Here is a 19480-nt window from a genome sequence, read left to right on the forward strand (position 1 = left end):
CAACATATCAAATAATTCATTTATTTTAACTTGATGAATGGAAAACATATCGGGATCACTCACCTTGATGTGATGGAAATGATTCCGTGAACCAAAAGTTTGAATTGAATTAGAACTTCTTAAAATCACATAAATAAGAATTTTCTTTAATCTTCCAAATAAAACGTATGATTTATTATCTATCATTTCTTCAGATCGATGTTGACCATCTAATGGTCCGATCAATCTAAAATTTAAGATTTTAATTTATTTTAATCTTAAGGAACTAATAAATGGTGATAATTTAATCACACATTTCATATTATGCCATATAATTCTCTGTGCCAAGTCATATATTGCACAGAGAATTACTCTTCCACTATTTATTCAATTTCGTTAGATTAAGAAAAAAAAAATTGGTAGAGATATGATCAGTACGGTCCATTAAGGTGTTGAATTGGTCTGATTCTTAAAAATATTACATAATTAAGTCTTATAATACCCATGACTAATACAGATCATACTAATTGATGTCTATCATAGAAAAAATCTCACATTCTACACATTAGCCTTAAAGTTATACGTATATGTTAAAATCTCATATTCTACACATTAGCCTTAAAGCCACGCACATACCTTTTCAAATGAATGAATTAAATCTACACAATAAATGTTTGATTGATCCAATTCATCCAATGTATAGATCATATCAAATTAACTATTGCATAAATAAAATAAAGAAAAACATAAAATACAAACCTGAATAAGTGAATTCCAAAAATCTTCCTTCCTACTTTTCCTTTCGTATTTTTTTTCCTACGAGTTTTTCTTTAGTTCTTCTAGTTTTGAAAGAACTCTCGCTCTCTTACGTTCCCTTTTTAAGAGAGATGGAGATTACGAGAAAAGTTTTGAATAAAGAGACATAAAAGGAATGATAATAAGATCGATAGATTTTTTTTTCCACTCAAAATTAAATTTTAAAATTTTAAATTTAAATTTTATTAACAAAAATTGGAGGGTTACAATGTTCGTGGGAGCAAACGTCGGCTTCATGCCAATTTTCCTAAGTGAAGTGTTTCGGGGACAAACATTCGTCGGGCCAAACTGACCTTGAAGGTGGTTGGGCCGAGCTATCCTTGAAGGTGGTCAGGCTGAGCTATCCTTACAGGTGGTTGTACTTTATTTTCTCATAACAACAATCATTCTGTGAGTGTACACTTAAAGTTACATGAGTAAGATATAAGTAACATAATGAAATTAGTGAGAAACATTTCGTAAGTATATGCCTAAGATAAAATAAATAGCATATATAGAATTGAATAAAACTACCCACGTATTTTGTACATGTATTAAAAAATAAAAAAAATAAAACTATCTGAATTGTGAAACCTATGGCTCGAGAGTGAAAAAATTACACATGAATGGTGTACTAAACTGCCGATTGATGAACATCTAATAGACGGCCAAAATGAAAAATGTTCAACAGTCAAAGTCAACAAATAAATCTTCAATAATCGAACGTTACAGTTGTTCGAACAGTATGATGATACGGTATTTTGTGCTATCTACTGTTGATTCGGTCATTTGGACCGTCCAGTTTGAAAAACACGATTCAGCGTGTCGAACATCAATGACAATGCCAGACTATATATCAAATGATTAAGACTTTTTCTTCTTTTTTTTTCAAGATACATCTTCACTTCCTCTTACTTTCCTCAGGAGCGGGTCCAGTCTGGCAGACCCGACTCTCACACCAGAAAAACCGCGTGAGCGAAAACTGCGATCTCTCTCTCTCTCTCCGTATATACATCCGTCTCCAAACATCCAAACCATCCATGGAGAAAAACTATCTCCCAATGGGAAAACGCAGGTGGATTAAGAAGAAATGCAAGGACGCATGGCGGTGGCCTTGGCGATTCAACCGCTCTGCCTGGCGATGGAATCGCCTCAGATTTCAACGGTCCCTCCTCGACAACATTGTCTTCAGAATCCTCTCCATCATCGAAGCCATCGTCGTCGTTCTCCGTCTCTGTATCTTTTTCCTCCGCTTTGGTGGTCGCGTCTAATTACTAATATACCCTCCTGTCCTTCGTAAATGACCATTTCATTAATTTCATTAGTTAATTACTAATTTACCCTCAAGACATTCGTTTCATACCCATCGAGTACACCCACTGTAAATACCGTCAGATGATAAGAGCAAGATCCGTGTTCTTCTTTCTAGTCTGTTTTGATGGAGACTCCATACCCAAAACCCATAAACCCGAGCCAGACCCGAGTGGGCTGGATCGGCATCGGCGTCATGGGCTCGGCCATGGCCGCCCGTCTCCAAGCCGCCGGCTACATCCTCACCGTCTATGCTCGCAACCCCTCCAAAGCCGCCCAATTGCAGAGCCATGGGGCCCACCTCGCCGCCTCCCCTGCTAAAGTCGCCCGACTGAGCGACGTCGTCTTCACCATGGTGGGCCACCCATCCGACGTTCGCTCCGTCTATCTCGGCGAAGCCGGCATCCTCTCCGGCCTCTCCGAAGGCGGCGCCGTCATTGACCACACAAGCAGCCACCCGGCGCTCGCTCGTGAGATTGCTGCCGCGGCCCGCGATAAGGGATGCTGGGCCGTCGATGCGCCGGTCTCGGGAGGGGACATTGGAGCGAGGGAGGGGAAATTGGCGATCTTGGCAGGCGGGGATTGCGGTGTGGTGGGATGGCTGTCGCCGCTGTTTGAGATAATGGGGAAGGCGACGTATGTAGGCGAGCCGGGGTGTGGGCAGAGCTGCAAGATTGCGAACCAGATCACAGTGGGGGGGAATTTGTTGGGTTTGAGTGAGGGGCTGGTGTTTGCAGAGCGTGCAGGGATCGATTTGAGGAGGTTTCTGGAGGCGGTGGGCGATGGGGCGGCAGGGTCGAAGGCGATGGAGTTGTTTGGGGAGAGGATGATTGGAAGAGATTTTAGGCCAGGTGGGTTTGCAGAGTATATGTTGAAGGATTTGGGGATGGGACTGGTTGGCGGGGATGGTGAGGAGGAAGGTGGATCGGCGGTGTTGCCTGGAGCTGCTCTGTGCAAGCAATTGTATGTGGGAATGGTGGCTAATGGGAACGGAAAGATGGGACATCACGGTCTTATTACTGTTATAGAGAGGATCAATGGCAAGTGAAATATATGTATCTCTCTCTCTCGTGAAATATATGTATCTCTCTCTCTCTCTCTCTCTCTCTCTCTCTCTCTCTGTTTCTCTTCTTGCATTGTGGTTTTTGGGAGACTTAAAGAAAATGGGTTTTGTGACTTTGCTCTGTTTGCTTGGACCGAGATGATGATCTACTAACTGTATTTCTCGTCTTGCGTAGAGGGTCACACACCCGATGAATGGGTGGATCTCCTTCATCGTTTGGATGCCTGTAAGTTGCAAAGGAGTTGCAAAGGCTTTACAAGCTGTAAACAGGTTACTGCCTAAGCCCAGTAAACAGGCATGTTTCGTACTTGCCCTTAAAAAGGTGAGGGGAGGATGGGACATCCACCATTAAAAACTTCTGGACATCCACCGTATATGTTAGAACACAATGGTTGATATACACTTATGATATTTGGGGTCCATCCCAATGTGTATGATACATCCAATCTATTCATGTACTTCCCTTATGCTCTCTTATAGCTCTAAAAAAACAGCTCATCCACTATCACATGGACCAGGTGAGGGGAGGATGGGACATCCACCGTTAAAAACTTCTGGATTGCATTTGGGGCCACTGTGATAAGTGGAAGACATCCAATTCGTTTAGTGTGTTTAGTGTGTGTATGCTTTAATGTTCTCTCAATGTCATTAAAAAAATCAAGTATTCTTTACATGATATGCATATTTTGAAAGGTTACCACCCAAGGTCTATGGTATGGATACTTTAGTCATCCTAATTAAGATTAACACTTAGAAGTCAAATGAGACGACATGTAAGCCAATTACACCTAAAACTCTTTTCAATGTAATGTATTTACATCTAAAAAAAATTATAGGTATCCATTAGTGGAAGTCACACACTCCTTGTACTAGCAGGTAATGCTAAGGGGTCGTCTAGCACCATGGATTTGAGGGGATTTCAAATCCCCTTAGACACCGTAGAGTAATTGTGGGTTTGGAAATCAACGTTGAAAGCTTGGATTACATCTAAAATCTTTCCAAGAGTTGCATGTGTAACATGTGTGTCACTAGAAAGATTGGATTACATCTAAAATCTTTCCAAGAGTTGCATATGTAACATGTGTGTCACTAGACTATTAATCTATTGGACACGTGGCCCACTAACAATATCTTAGAATAATTAGATTATCAATTACATCACTATAATTACTTTAATACGATGATCAACGATGTCCGAACATTGTCCATGTAAATCAACGGTTAAAAATTGTTAGTTAGTTACTCGAACATAATTTTATGCTTGTAGCCCATCCGAGACTTGAAATTTCATCATTTTCGAGCAAAGTATATATTTCTGCGGGCTTATTACAACCATTGTATCAAACTACAACCATTGTGTCAAACATTATGTACATTCACTAATTAGAGATATTAAAGTTGATTTATTAATTAAATTCAAACCCTTGTAAATATACTATGTATAACTACTTTTGGATTAAAGTTCACTCCGAGTCCACCGTGCCAAATACAATAAGAGAATTTCAAATCTAGGGGTTCTGAATCCAACAGGTTCCAAATCCACACCACCAAACGGGCCTTAATGTTTTCATTCCCTTCTTTGTTGCGAAAAAGGAGGGATTCCATCTCTTTCTCAAAATCTTATTATTGTTATTATTATTCTTAAAGGCAAGGAAACCAAAGGTTGCCTCAACCAGCTCGTGTGATGAGTATGGGATATCATTGCTTGGTTAAGCATGCTATATCAGCATAGCTTGTCAGTGCGCCTAATACGATGAAATCTGCTCACCTATCATTATCCCTGTGCAAATTGCACCGCAAAAAAGCAAGGGTAAAAATACATTTATCCAAAGCAAGTGCTATTGTGCAAGTGAGCACATCTACCACAAGTTGCAGTGTCCATCTTCAACAGACCCACATGCATCAGATGTGCAAGTCTACCTTCAAGCACTCCACACGTGCTATAACTGCTACCGAAGGTCTTCAAACAGGAAACGGATTGGCTACTCCCCCTGCCACCAGCCCTGTGGCTCGTGTTCGGTGCTCTGTGGGCCCACTATGATGTATGTATTTCATCCATTTTTACAGATCATTTTAAAGCTTTATCCTGAAAATGAGAAGGATATAAACCTCAGCTGGGCCATACAAAAGGAAAACAATAGTGATTGGATATCCACCATTTAAATGCTCCTAAGGCCCACTGTACTGTTTATTTGACATCCAATATGTTGATTAGGTCATGCAGACCCAGCTGAAGGGAAAAAAACATATATTAGCTTGATCCAAAACTTTTACTGCCCCCAAAAAGTTTTGAATGGCATTCAACCCTGTTTCCTGTAACGTAGTCCACTTGAGATTGGAATATACCTCAATTTTTAGATTGGGATATACCTCATTTTTTATTTCATACCATAAAATGATCTAGAAAAATAGATAACAATCATACAACATGGTGGGGCCCACAGACCACCAGCCCCGGTATCTTTCACTCAATCTACCACTTGAGCTGTGGATCAGGGTGTCACAGGAATGCTACCTTTGCATGTACCGACATTAATATGAGCACCACGTGCTGGAATTTGATTGAGGGATAGACGGCTATCAAAGATGGGTCTTGTCGAGTGTATAGGCAACTGAACAACTTTCAAATTAGGACTGATTGGGTACTGCCCAACCTATCCCAAGCTTGGCACAAGCCAAGGCTTTGACTGGGCCATCATGATGTATGTGTTTTATTTACACTGTCCATCCATTTTTTTCATATAATTTTAGGGTATAAGCCCAAAAATAAGTCAAATCGAAGGCCCAAATGGACCACATCATAAGAAACATCAACAATGACACCCATCGCAATAACGACACTCATGGTTGAACCCTTCCTAGGGCCCACTATGTCACGTCTTGAAATTCGGTATTCAAGTTGGCCAGGCTCGAATCTAAATTCACGGACCATGAATTGACTTTAAACAAAATATGCATAGCAACCCGCATTATTTTTATAATTTTCAAGGCAATCAGAGTAACTAAAATGTTAAAAATAATTATCATTAAATAACATCCACGGATCAATCCTTGAATATTTAATTATATTGATATTTAAAAATAAATAATAACAAAATACATTAAATTTTAATTAATTTCTAAAAAAATAAGAGAAAAGTCTTCAATCTTGCCCAACTAATTCTTTTTATACAAACCCTGCAAAATAATCTATACGAATGTGAGAGCGAGGCCTCGTAAGGTCACATCCTTCTCAAAATTGAAAATTTTACGATAATACCAATATAATACAATAACATAAATATAACTTATAGGTGAAAGTCGCTTCAAAGTTATCATGTTTAGATGTAAACTGTAAGTCATTAAAAGTAAAGTAATTTTTGTTTTTCGGTAACTTGTAAGTTACTTACAAATAACAAGTTATATATTCACACTAAACAAATCTTAGAGTAAGAAATTGTTCCAAAATATTATGAAATGACGAACTATAGATGTCTTAGAGGAGGGAGGAGGGTAAATAGGACTATGTCAAATATTTCGATTCAATGCGAAATAATAGATCAAATAAACTCAATTACGTAAAGTATTGAATTCTTGATATCAAATAGTTCTTAGGACAACCTTCACCTAAAGGATTTATATAGGACAAACTTATTTTATGACGTTTTTGAAATCAAAATATCAATTATCGCAAGAATAAATGAAGCACAAGATATACATAAATAATAAAAAGCAATAACGACAATGCACAAAAGAATTATATTGATTTGGTGCCTAAACGCAGCCTACTCCGCTCCCAAAATTACTACACTCACAATTTTGGCTTTTACTATCTCAAGATTTTACAAGGTCACCTTAACAACCTGATATAGTTATTACAATTTTCACAGGCTATTACAATTAAACCCATTTTGTAATTTTCATGAGATCACCACAAATAAACCCGTTGAGATTTTCGAGCTATCTCAGAAGCAATTCAAATTGAAATAAATATAAATATAGTACTTATCTTCGATTGGCGAGTCAAAGTCGTAACTATAGCTTGAATTCAATGATCCTCTTCTTGGAATGTAGATGAAGTTTTTGTATGAGTTTAGCCCAAAAAGAAATAAATAGATCTAATATATTTTCAATAAAATGAATGTGCCCTAATGCTGCAAATTCGATTCTCTATTTCTCAAGTAGAGTACGAATTACTCTACTAAAACAGTTTAAACTAACTTAAGAGAAAAAATAAAATTAGCTAAAATAAATATAAAAATTACAGCGCAACTAGTTTAAGGAGGCTTCGAGTTTCTCTTTTTACAACACCGAATAGATCTATCAATTTCCGTGGTTTTAAGAGTAAGAAAGATCCTCTATTTATAACCAAGAATTTTAGAAGTTTGACTAGCCCGATAGTCGGTTCAGCTAGTCGGATTCCAAAGATTACGTTCCAACGAAACTTAAATTTCGAGGGATAAGATCTTTCAAAAATTTGACTAGCCTAAACGTAAGTTCAGCTAGCCAACCAGCCAACCAAGTGGTTCGACTAGCCCAATTTGCCTAAAATCCGAAGATGTGTCATTGCTAGAAACTTGAGTAAACCCACCTTGGGCTGCTCGAAGGTTATGTTCAGCTGGCTGAACCTAGATTAGGCTAGCCGAACAGGCGTGAAAAAATCTTTTCAAATCTACCTTTTTGCCCAAATATTATAGGGTTGGCCCAAGTTAGTTATGCTGGCTGAATCAAATGTCAGACTAGCCTAATCTAAGTGTATTTAACATAAAATATGATTATACTTATGCATGTGTAAAATACACCTAACATATAATCAATTTAGGTTTATATCACCCGAAGGTTGACTCATACAACGTATTCTGAACTTCAAACCATAAATGATCTTGTCTTTAGATGTTGAGTCTTCTTTTCAAATGCTTGATCGAATTAATAACTCATCTTCAGTAGAACTTGCAATCCTAACAGAACTACGAAATTTGACAAATTATAATGTGCTTAAATATAAGCACTTACATATTATCTCACAGAAGAAATCTTAGCATCAAATATGTTATTTCGTTAAGCCCATTTAAATGAATGTTTAAGCCAATTATTAGGCTAAACCAATCATCAAGTGGGTCACAAAAATAGGCCCACATATTCAAAATACTTACAATATAGAAATCCTGATAATGCTAAGTTGTGCAACAACAAAAAAGAAAAAGAAAAAGTGAATGGCCTATAGAACTTATTTGCAACTCACATGACGAGGAGAAGCATTGTACAATAGTGTTAGATTACATAGTCGGATGCTACAACTTTAATTCATAGCTCCGATGTGCTCCACTCAGGTTGGGCCATGTTAAAGGCATGTAAAATGAGACAAAACTAATTGCTTCAAAAACAAAAAGTTGGATAGGGATGCATGAAAAATCCAATCAATTGATTTGAACCTTTCCATCAAGCCCCAATTAATGAACCACAAAACAAAAATAGTGAGTGAATAAAAAAATTGCCAAAAAATGGATATTAAAGACTGTTTATGGAAATAATATGTCCAATCAAGAATTCCAAACATCCATTTAGATGACCATAGTTAATTGCTTATGGTTGTAAACAACCCATTTAATTGAAAAACCAATCGCTATAAAAATAAAATAAAAAAGGCCAAGTTCCATGTCCACACCATCCATCAATTTTGGATGCCTATTTTAAAGCTCCGGCCCAAAAATGAAGCGCATCCAAATATCAGATAGGCCACACCACAAGAAACAACAGTGATTGAATGCCCACCAATAAAACTTCTTATATGCTACAAATGTTTTGGATCAAGCTAATATATATGCTACAAAAGTTTTGGATCAAGCTAATATTAGTGTTTACCCTTTCATCCAGGTGTGAGACCTATCAAAAGGTTAGATAGCAGATAAACATTATGGTGGACACTATGAAGTTCTTAATGGTCGACATTCAATCACCATTGTTTCATGTGGGATAGCCCACTTGAGATTTGGATCTGCTTCATTTTGGTCCTAAGTCAGGGCTTAGGCTCTAAAATGAGTTGGCAAAATTTATGGACAACGTGAATATACCAAAAATACATTAAGGTCGACTCCAATATTACCCAGGGAGCACGGAACGAGCTCAAAATATGATCCCATATGTCACTTGAGAAAGGGCACCGAAGGAAAAGAAGATTAATAATCTCCTTTGCATTTGTTTAAGGGCTTATTTGGCGCAAGGGATTAGAGTGTATTAGATGGTATGAAGTTTAGAAAAACCAATCATTACATGTGGCATTGGATTATCCACTAATATCATTGATTTTTCAAAATTTACCCCTTGTTTGGATTATAAGAAAGTCATGGGTGGTCGGCAATACATGTTAACTGCAATGAAGAATTATCTTTCTTTATGCCAACAAGTTGTGGGCCCTACTATGATGTATGCCTTATATCAACACCATCCATCCACTTTGCAAGAGCATTTTAGAGCTTTGCCCAAAAATGAGGCAGATCCAAAGATCAAGTGGAGAACACCACAGAAAGTAGAGGAGTTTGAATGCCTACCATTGAAAACTTCTTAGGGGCCATAGAAGTTTTGGATCCAACTGATATTTGTGACTTCCCTACATCCATGTCTGTATGACCCTATGAACAGTTTGAATAGCAAATAAACACCATGATGGCCCTTAAGAAGGCTTCAACAACCAGCATTATTGTCCTCACTTCTTTCTGTGGTGTGGTCCACTTGAGTTTTGTATTTGCTTCCTTTATGTACCCATGCCTTGAAATAATCTTGAAAAACAGATGGATGGTGTGGAGTGTCATATACATCATGGTGGGGCCCACAGAATCTAGTGATGTGAGTGAGGTCGGTGATGTGCACCTACACTGAATTGTTCCGCGATACTGTACTCCAATGTATTGTTGACCACCCGTGACCTTCTTATAATCCAAATATGGAATAGAATTTGAAAAACCAATAGTATTAGCAAACAATCCACTGCCGGTGCTACCCCCTTTGAGCAAATAACTTACTCTCTGTTTTCTCAATGACCTTATCCCACAAAAGGGTAAGGCCCGAGTATGGTGAAGGAATGCTCCATGCCGGTGCGATCTCCTTAGCCTCTTCCCAAGAGGTACCAACACGTAGCATTTCAGTCTTTGATGTATTCTTAAAATTTTTACTTCAAAGTAACAAATAACATTTCTTAAATTTTCTACTTCAGTAGCTTCAGTATATTGTAGAACAAGAGAGTATTGCCAATGAGTAGAGATGTGAAAATTTTGAAATTCCCCTCCATCCACCTTAAACCTGCTCACAAGACCCACCTCTAAGCTCTTGGGTAGCATTCTGTTCAAGGCATCCAGTACCACGACAAATAGAAATGGCAATAACAAACAGCACTTCAAGGCATCCACTACCACCACAAACAGAAATGGCAATAACAAACCCAACTGTCTTATGCAAACTTGCATCCAGTTCTCAACCTCAGGCCAAAACTAACAAACCCAACTGTCTTACGCAAACTTGCATCCAGTTCTCAACCTCAGGCCAAAACCCAAACCGCATCAACATATAGCCCACAGAACCGAGAACCACATCAGCATATAGCCAACAGAAGACCACATTAACATATAGCCCACAGAGAACCACATTCAACGTGGTCCTATGACTTTTCAATATACTTTTTTTCCTTCCTTCAACCAGGCACCAGTGCTGACAATCAAGGCACTATTTAGAATTTGTTTTCCCCTCAAATGAAGGCTCCTTGTTCCTTGAAAATGTTACGACCAAGAACTCAATGAAAACTTCGAGACCAATATCTTCGCCGAGATTTTATAAGAGACACCAATCAAGCTTATGGATCTTATGTCCTTTAGGCTATCTACACATTCTTCTTTAGGACTAGGGCTACTATTAAAGAACTCTTCTACAAAACCAATCACATTTGATTTCACCAACTCCAGAATCCTAAAAGAACCATTCAAAAAAAAAAAAACCATGGCTTCCAGCCCCAGCCATGGGATAAACCATAGAAAAAGCATATACTTTAGGACCCATTTGACAAAAATACACGGAAGGGAGTTTTTGCAAATGCGGTCCACTGCCGACTCTTCTCAACCAACTTGCCAAGTCCAATTTGAATCAACTGGCAGACATTTTGGCCATTAGACACGAAATTCGTCCTGTGAGTTTTTGCAAATGCGGTCCACTGCCGACTCTTCTCCACCAACTTGCCAAGTCCAATTTGAATCAACAGGCAAACATTTTGGCCATTAGACACGAAATTCGTCCTGTGGGTTGGCTTAAGATGGTTGTGCATCAAATGGCCTCTCTTTCCGAAAAAAGGGAGTTATTTGATATTCTGGCAAGCTCACAACCCTTGCTAGTCAGACACTAACTTAAATTAAACTGACTAAATTGTGGAAACCCCTGGCAAAAGAGTCAGTCCCAAAATCAAATTAGTTAGACAATCCTAACCTTTGATTAGTGGACACTTTTTCTTGAAATACAACTTTGATACACTTTTTTTTTCGTTTTTAACCGTCCAATACATGTGTCCTCAGGCAAACCGTCTTTGAGTAAAACCTATTGAATCTCCTAGAATAGAAGAGACTTTCCCAGATAGATTCAATTTTCAAATACAAAAAACAGAATCAGTTTTAAAAGAGTTTAAATACCATAATATGATTTTGGCCTCACCAAATAAAATAACAGCTTTCCTCTTTTGTTTTTTTTTGTTTTTTTTTTCATTTCGCCGAAACTCATCAAATAAAAACCTAAAATAAAATAAAAGAGTTTCTTTATGAGATTTAAGGCAGATCCCTGAATTAAGACATGATAAGAGCATGCCAAACCTTGAGGCTGCCGCCACAGATATAGGCCGGGTGAAATAGAGTGCTTGCACATACACTATTTCTATATTCAATGCAAGACCCTTTGGATCGGCCAATAACACATTTCAAAGAGAGAAAAAAAAGGAAACGAAAAGAGAAGAAAAGAAAAGAAAAATCATAGCTGGAAATGAAATGGGTATAAGAAAAATACAAGTTTTTGAGAGATGTATAAAACCCTTTCTTGCAAGAGATGCGTAATCTCTTTCCGAGACGAAGGGATTTTAAGGCTGCTGTATGCCCGCAACGGAACCGAGAAGCATAGAAGAGTGGTTAGCACCCCGGTTCTCTCGAAGGCAATGGAAAACCCTAACGAGCTTTCCCCCTTTATTTATAGATGGACGTTACCCGTTCTAGGGCATGTGTTGCAACTAGAGTCTGCATCGTGTCCCGCGAGAACACCCCAAGTTCTCTTCCAACAATTACCCACCGTTGGCAGTGGGCCGGCAACCCTCTAAACCCGGTACGACTTGAATTCTAGGCCGGACCCCTGGCCTATGATGAACGTCCCAGCCTGGCCTGTTGGCCTGGTGGCCTGGAGCGGATTAGGTGTTACCCGGGTAATACCTTAGTGGGTATTACCCTTACCGTGTGGGGCCCACCTTGATGAATGTGTTGTATATCCACACCTTCCATCCGTTGTTTCAGCTCATTTTTGGAGGTTATTCCAAAACTTAAGCAGATCCAAATCTCTATTGGACCACACCACTGGAAAAGGTAGTAAATGACCATTAAAAACTTTTTGTCTCTTTAGATCAAGCTAATCTTTGTATTTTCATTTCATCCAAATCGGTTGACCTTATCCAGGGGTCGGATGACAAATAAGCATTATCTGTCTGCTTGCAGTGGGCCATGGGAAGTTTTTAATGGTGAACATTTAATCACTGCTGTTTTCCGTGGTGTGGTCCACCTGAGATTTGAATTTACCTCATTTTTGGGACTACATCCTAAAATAGGCTCGAAAAAACGGATGGATGGTGCACATCATCAAGGTGGACACCATGGTAAGGGTAAGACCTAATCTGCTCCCCTGGTCCAGTCATCAAGTGGGCTACCACCCATAAAAAATAATGAACGGTTTGAAGACACTTGTAAGCAGTTTGGATCCACCCATGTCACTTGTGCTGCGGTCAAGGCTCAGGAGATTAGGGCGGGGCTAGGGCTAACCTTGGCCAAACCCAGGCTCAGACCATTGCAATGCTTACAATTACCCACTTGAAAGTCTGGCCCTCTGATTGGGTGTTGGCCGGTGATCATGTACTACAGCACTACTAGAATACATGACATCCACAGTCACCAACCCTTAAATTCGCCCGAGGACATTTGGCAGATTCCTTCTATGTTCTATTTTCTAAGCCATTGATAGGATAATATGTAGGAATTCGTTAAAAGAGCCGGTGGCACGGATTGATTTGTCCGATCTGAGTCAAGTAGGGACCCGCCCCCGGTTGGAGTGACCCGTGGTATCAATCTGGATTAGGTCCAACACCGAATGGTCCTAGTCCTAATCATGTGTAAATCATTCTTTTCGGACAATCTCATATTGACCATTGAACTTAGATGGTTAACACGGACAATTTAGGACCATCTGATCATCATGATCTTGAGCATATCCTCCATCCACAATTTTTACAGCCTGGATCGACATCCATCTTATGTCACGCGGATGGCAGATGAATCAACACCATTTAAGAAATGGTAGAAAACATGGACCTTATTGTTCGACAGAAGCGATTTTGAAGCCATGATATATCCAAGATGGGGCCCACCTGGTGAACGATCAGGATCTCCATGGTGTGAGACGCACTATTGCAGAAGATAGACCGTTAGATCCCCTTTCATGGAAAACAAAACCACATATTTAAGCTGCCATCTTATCTCATCCCTTCCCTCCAACCAAAGCAAGTCAGAGAGATAGCAAGATGGCCAATGGTGCACTCTGCGCACCGCCGTCATCCTCCCTTCACTCCTCCCTTATCCAACGCCACCACAACACTCTCCTTCCTCTCTGTCCTTCAACCATCTCTTTCTCTCTCAAAAAGCGTACTGCTACTTTCACTACAAGAGCACTGCTTTCTTCTACAAGAGAATCTGTTCTCAAAAGCTTCCATGAAAGAAACGCTCTCAAGGTTATAATTCACACTTCCCAGTATATCCCTCCCCATCATTCCAGTTACTTCATCTCTCTTTCTTTTCTTTTTCTTTTTTTCGAATCTTCGGAGCTTTGATTCTTTTAAATATATCTCTACTTTTGTTATCTATTTGCTTACACAGTCATGTTTTCCATTCTTATCTACTACGTTATCGAATTTATGTCTGCGTTTGGTTACTTAATTGAATTGAATTAGAGATCATTCAGCTACCTGGAGTCTTAAAAAGTGGAGAGAGTGTTTCCAGGAAACATATTCTACGAGAAAGAAATTGTCTATTCCATTCTAAGGAATTCAGAAAGAGAGAGAGTCAATACCCTCTAGAAAAGTTGTATTTTCTACAGGAATCTGATTGCCAGCTTTTAAGAATGAATCATAAAATGATTTTTACATGAAACCAATTCCTCAAGGAATCTATTTCCCGCCGTTTCCCAGCACCCAAACATGAAAAATGGCCCTTACTAATGAATTCCATTTCCATCGGGCTACTTTTCAGGTAGCCCAAGGACCTGTTGTGAACAGATTACAACAACGTTTCTCTAATATACGTAAGGAGGAAGCACCACGCTCAAGTTGTCATGCCTTTCTTTCTTGTCCAACTTGAGATGTAATTGCAATTTGGAGATCCAATCTCTCCATTCTCATGAATTATCGACCCAAGATATTGAAAGTGATTATTTTGGAAAACCTCTTGGTCAACCATCTTAATTAAGTTCCCGTTTCACTCCTAAAATTACTAAAATTGTACTACATATACACTCTTTTAGTCCGACCAATTTTAAATCCTAGGAGGTTGGTGTTTCTCAACATGGTGTATAGCATGGAAAACCATTTGATACAAGATAGGGTCGTTGATTGAGTGAAAATGAGCAGATCTTCTAGTCACAGTTCGATAGCACATGCTCTCCGATGAAGTGCAGGGGATGGGAAAGGTACCCAAACCTAGTGAGTGAAATTGGAAGAACCCCAACTTCCTCAATCAAATTCACAACGTTTTTAGGTAATAGGGGCTCTGCTGATCACACCAACCACAAAAAGACATCCAGAGTAGCCCATTAAAGGCATGGATTATAAAACACCCCTCCATAAATATAGCTTTGTGTTTACGCCCTTCCTCATCTTGTCAATCGAAACTATGTCATTAGCAACAAGATACACCATGGGATCTCCCATAAGTACATGCTGATGAAATTATACTTACACCATTTCCACTTTTTTAAACTTGTAGTCAATGGTGCATCCAAACATACCTTGAAAAAGAAAGGATAAAAAAAAAAAAATCATAATTGATTCTTCCTTCCATCAATAAAAGGAAAAACAAAAAAAACAAAAAAAACAAAAAACAAAAAACAAAATTTCATATTTGATTCTTCCCGTTCTACAGATTTCTATTTGTCTCTCTGTGACCTTATTGTGGTGCTTTTTCACTAAAAGTTTGATAAAAATCAATGGTTAATACCTGCAAAGAATAAGCCCTTGCCTTTGCCCCATACTTTGTATTTGCCAGTTCCTTTTTCTTCCAATCTGCTACAAATCTTAGCCATTATTCATAAGATTTATTTTTTTTTCATTTTTTGTTGTATTTATTCTTCAGTTCCCATATTTACTATTACTAACAGATCATTTCAGGCCTGCAAAATTTTGATAGAGACAATGTAGCATCTGTTATTACAGCTGCGGACAAGGTTCGTATGCCATCTTATTGCTATTCTTGCTGTTCTAGCTGAATTTCATGGTTTTCAAATTTCAATGGTTAGATGTTCTCGATAGCCATGATGTCTTGTTGCTACACAACCATCACTAACAGGGCCTGATCATGACAGGGGGGAGCAACCCATGTGGACATAGCTTGTGACCCAGAGCTGGTGAAGCTTGCCATCAACATAACTTCACTTCCGGTAATCTCTCTACACTTTGAAACTGAACTGCTACAACATTTCTTGGTGTTAGTAAATTCAACATGTGGTTTTCTAGTATCTCATAGATCAAATTTATATTGAACAGCATATGCAGTAGCTATATATGGATATCCATGTCAATGCAGTGGAAAACCTGTATTGAACATGAATGGGATTTCAAAGAAGTTAAGCTACAATATAACATTTCATAGTAAGCAATGTGTTTGCTCTCAGAACTACACATGCCAGCTTGCCTACCCACATGCATCCACCTGTACATGTCCACAACCCATATGCGCGCATGTGCATGCACACATACACACGTAAGATCTGCATGTGTCACTCCAGATCTGATTTAAACAGTGAAACTTTAATTAATATAAGGTAATGGGTTCGACTGCAAACGTTTCAATGTGCTAATTATCATCACAGGAAGAGCCTCTGCAACTTCAGTTTCTTGAAATTTTGTTAGTATGAAATGTAGTTGTACTGAATTTGTGTTTGAATTTTGAACCTGCATTCTGTTGATGTTGAACAATATATTTTTTGCTAGTGGTTATGTTGATTCTTAGCAATAGATTGCGACATTTCTTTTCTTTCTTTCCATCCTTTTTTGATTTTTTTTTTTTTTTTTGCAGATTTGTGTTTCCTCCGTAGATCCGGAAGCATTCCCTGATGCAGTTGAAGCAGGCGCCCACATGGTTAGAATCGCATACTTGTAGACTGTAAATAGTTTCATTCAGCTTCTAAAGTTGAATGTGAAGCATCTCAATAGCATTCAAACAATAAGCTAGTGGAATTGAGAAGAAAACAATATGAGCACCATGGCTCTAGATATCATCTGATATCGAGTTAACTCAGTATGGGTATCAAGGAGGAACAAAACGAATCAAGGGTGAGTCACTGATACCAAACACGAGTTTGGATTTTTCAGGCCAGTTGGACTGATTTTGGGTTCCTGAAAAGTCACAGTCCGATAAGGATATTTACACGTTTCATGCATATTCATGAAGCTAATGATGTATGCAGGTCGAGATTGGAAATTATGACTCTTTCTATGAGATGGGCCGGCTATTCTCTCCAGACGAGGTACTGGAATACAAATCGATGATACAAAACTAGTAACAAAAATGGGTTAATTTGAACCAATTGTAATATGAATAATGAAAATGGAACTCCTCACGTCTCTCGAAATCAGCTTCCATTTTTCTTGGTCAGCATTTTTCTAAAGACATGAAGACATGAAGATACACACACCTATTAACGTCAGTTTCCACTGCATACAGAAATTTTTCAGTTCTCCTTCTTATGCCATCCATTGATTTTACAGATTCTGAAGCTAACAAAGGAAACAAAGAGAATTCTTCCATCTGTAACACTATCTGTCACCGTGCCCCATACACTTAGCCTACCTGATCAGGTTATTGCATCCCTACTTGAGAGTGTGTATTCAAAAATAGCATAGATCCATCCGGGTGCATCTTCATGCACTCCTTGGTTGAAAGTTTTGGCCTGATAATTAACAGATCAAGCTAGCGGAATTACTGGAACAAGAAGGTGCTGACATTATTCAAACCGAAGGAGGAAAATGCTCTAATCCTTCAAAACCAGGTGTTCTAGGCCTCATTGAGAAGGTAGAAGGCTTCTTCCAAAGCAATGGAATTTTCTGTTTCAAAATATTAGTTGTGGGAATTTTATAAAAATGCATTAGATATTCCATCCAAATTGATGCTTTGTTCTTTCATGGTTTGGAAACTTGGATGATCATTTTTGGCTCTCCAAGCGAACATCTTAATTGATTTTCATTGGTGATGCTAGGCAACTCCAACACTCGCAGCTGCTTATTCTATTTCACGGGTGGTCAAGATTCCTGTTATGTGCTCATCTGGACTGAGCGCTGTTACTGCCCCAATGGCCTTGACAGCAGGAGCAGCTGGTGTGGTACGTAACCTGATATTCTTGTCATGTTGAATGTGTTTCTTTAGCAAGTCAGCAATCGATTAGTGTTTGTTGTATTTGTATGGTCACAAACATTTTCTCATAATAACGAATCATAGGCCCTGTTTCATTGCTAGTTAAAAATGATTTCATCTCATTTTAGTTAACAGTAATTATGTACTAGAGAATCAAAATAATAATTATTATGTATTAGAGATCATAGTTTACATAAATTATAGGTTACCAAGATTATTCTGAATCCTTATCAAAATCTCTAACACATGATTACTGTTAACTAAAATGAAATGAACTCATTTCTAAGTGGCAACCAAACAGGGCCTTAAAGTATGCGCAACAAGAATAAAAAGGGGGCAGAAGGAGCTTACTTGTAAGACCATCATCCCATCTTACCCTAGCGATAACATCAGTCATATAATTGACCCAATAGAAACGGATCCTTAAATTGCAGGAACTTGGAAAGAGAACATGGTAAGGAAAATAATAATTATTCAGAGGAGAAATGGTGCATCCAAATACAGATACGGCCACAAACTTTCATCAACTGTTCAATCTAATTCTACTGGGTGGTAGCAGTTGTAAAATGGCAGCGAGTTGTTGAGACCAGGTTGTTAACAACTTCACCATTGCATGTTTAATGAAAGAATCAGTGTCATAGCTTGCTTAATGTTCTTGTTAAAAAAAGGGAATGTTGATAAGAATTTTGATTAAGCATTTCTAAATGAATTATATTTAGTCGTATCATACATGTTATTATGATTTGGAAGGTTTCTCTATTCGACTTCAAAATGAAAGCAACAGTAGTTTTAGATTAGGGTGCATGGCTACCGGGACTTGTATCTGTAATGATAGTAAAAATCTACCAAAAGGGGGGGGGGGGGGCGCGCGGTGGGCAAATGCAACAAATCAAATAATAATAAATAAAAATTAAAAGACTAGGGGTGTAAATGGTGTCTAAAATCTTGAACGGAGTTTCCTAATGTGCAAGTCACGAACTACAAAGACCCATCCCAGATACCAACAGTTCATTGTTCTAGTTAGGTTATGATCTCCATCTTTTGTTCATTTAGTTTATCATTCTCCATAGGCTGTTGTCTGAATCTATCATATCCTTTTTTATTGCAGGGTGTCGGTTCTGCAGTGAATAAACTCAATGATGTGATCGCAATGATGGCAGAGGTCAAAAGTATTGCTGAATCCTTGGGCCTTTCAGCCAATTGTTCAAACAAAGAAATGAGAGCTCTTGTGCCATAGTATCATTTTATTCATTTGAGAACTGAAATATACAAGTGAGTGCATTTGATATGAAACCTCCTGGTTGAATTATCCACACCATTTCATGTCCAAATAATATGCGATAGCCATTGATCTGTATTAACCACGGTCCTGTTTCCAATCAAGGGTCACTGGATCAGTAAAGTATCAGAGACAACAGCCATTGATCTGTATTAAAATGGTCCTGTTCCTAAT

The 19480-nt window shown here is 38.5% G+C and overlaps 1 protein-coding gene and 1 long non-coding RNA gene across 2 annotated transcripts; one reads left to right on the top strand and one right to left on the bottom strand.

Moving 5' to 3' along the window:
* The first annotated feature begins 2053 nt into the window (after nt 1–2053).
* Nucleotides 2054–19320, top strand: LOC131239096 (uncharacterized). The gene is made up of 11 exons (XM_058236652.1): nt 2054–3130; nt 3324–3470; nt 13872–14135; nt 15776–15841; nt 15980–16054; nt 16693–16755; nt 17084–17143; nt 17385–17474; nt 17581–17688; nt 17873–17995; nt 19136–19320. The coding sequence occupies exons 1-11, from the start codon at nt 2213–2215 to the stop codon at nt 19262–19264; spliced, it is 2043 nt and encodes a 680-aa protein (XP_058092635.1). The 5' UTR covers nt 2054–2212; the 3' UTR covers nt 19265–19320.
* LOC131240824 (uncharacterized) lies at nt 10553–11301 on the bottom strand. Its single transcript, XR_009168868.1, has 2 exons — nt 10658–11301; nt 10553–10599 (listed from the first exon to the last, which is right to left on the bottom strand). It is a non-coding gene; the product is annotated as an uncharacterized LOC131240824 (long non-coding RNA).
* Nucleotides 19321–19480: the final 160 nt, after the last annotated feature.

Source organism: Magnolia sinica, chromosome 3 (assembly GCF_029962835.1).
Source record: "Magnolia sinica isolate HGM2019 chromosome 3, MsV1, whole genome shotgun sequence".
Classification (NCBI taxonomy): Eukaryota; Viridiplantae; Streptophyta; class Magnoliopsida; order Magnoliales; family Magnoliaceae; genus Magnolia; species Magnolia sinica.

Coding starts and splice junctions, on each gene's coding strand:
- LOC131239096 (XM_058236652.1), top strand. CDS start 2,213: ATGGAGACTCCATACCCAAAACCCATAAACCCGAGCCAGACCCGAGTG. Junction 3,131..3,323: donor TAGAGAGGATCAATGGCAAG/TGAAATATATGT, acceptor CGTCTTGCGTAG/AGGGTCACACACCCGATGAA. Junction 16,055..16,692: donor TCAACATAACTTCACTTCCG/GTAATCTCTCTA, acceptor TTTTTTTTGCAG/ATTTGTGTTTCCTCCGTAGA.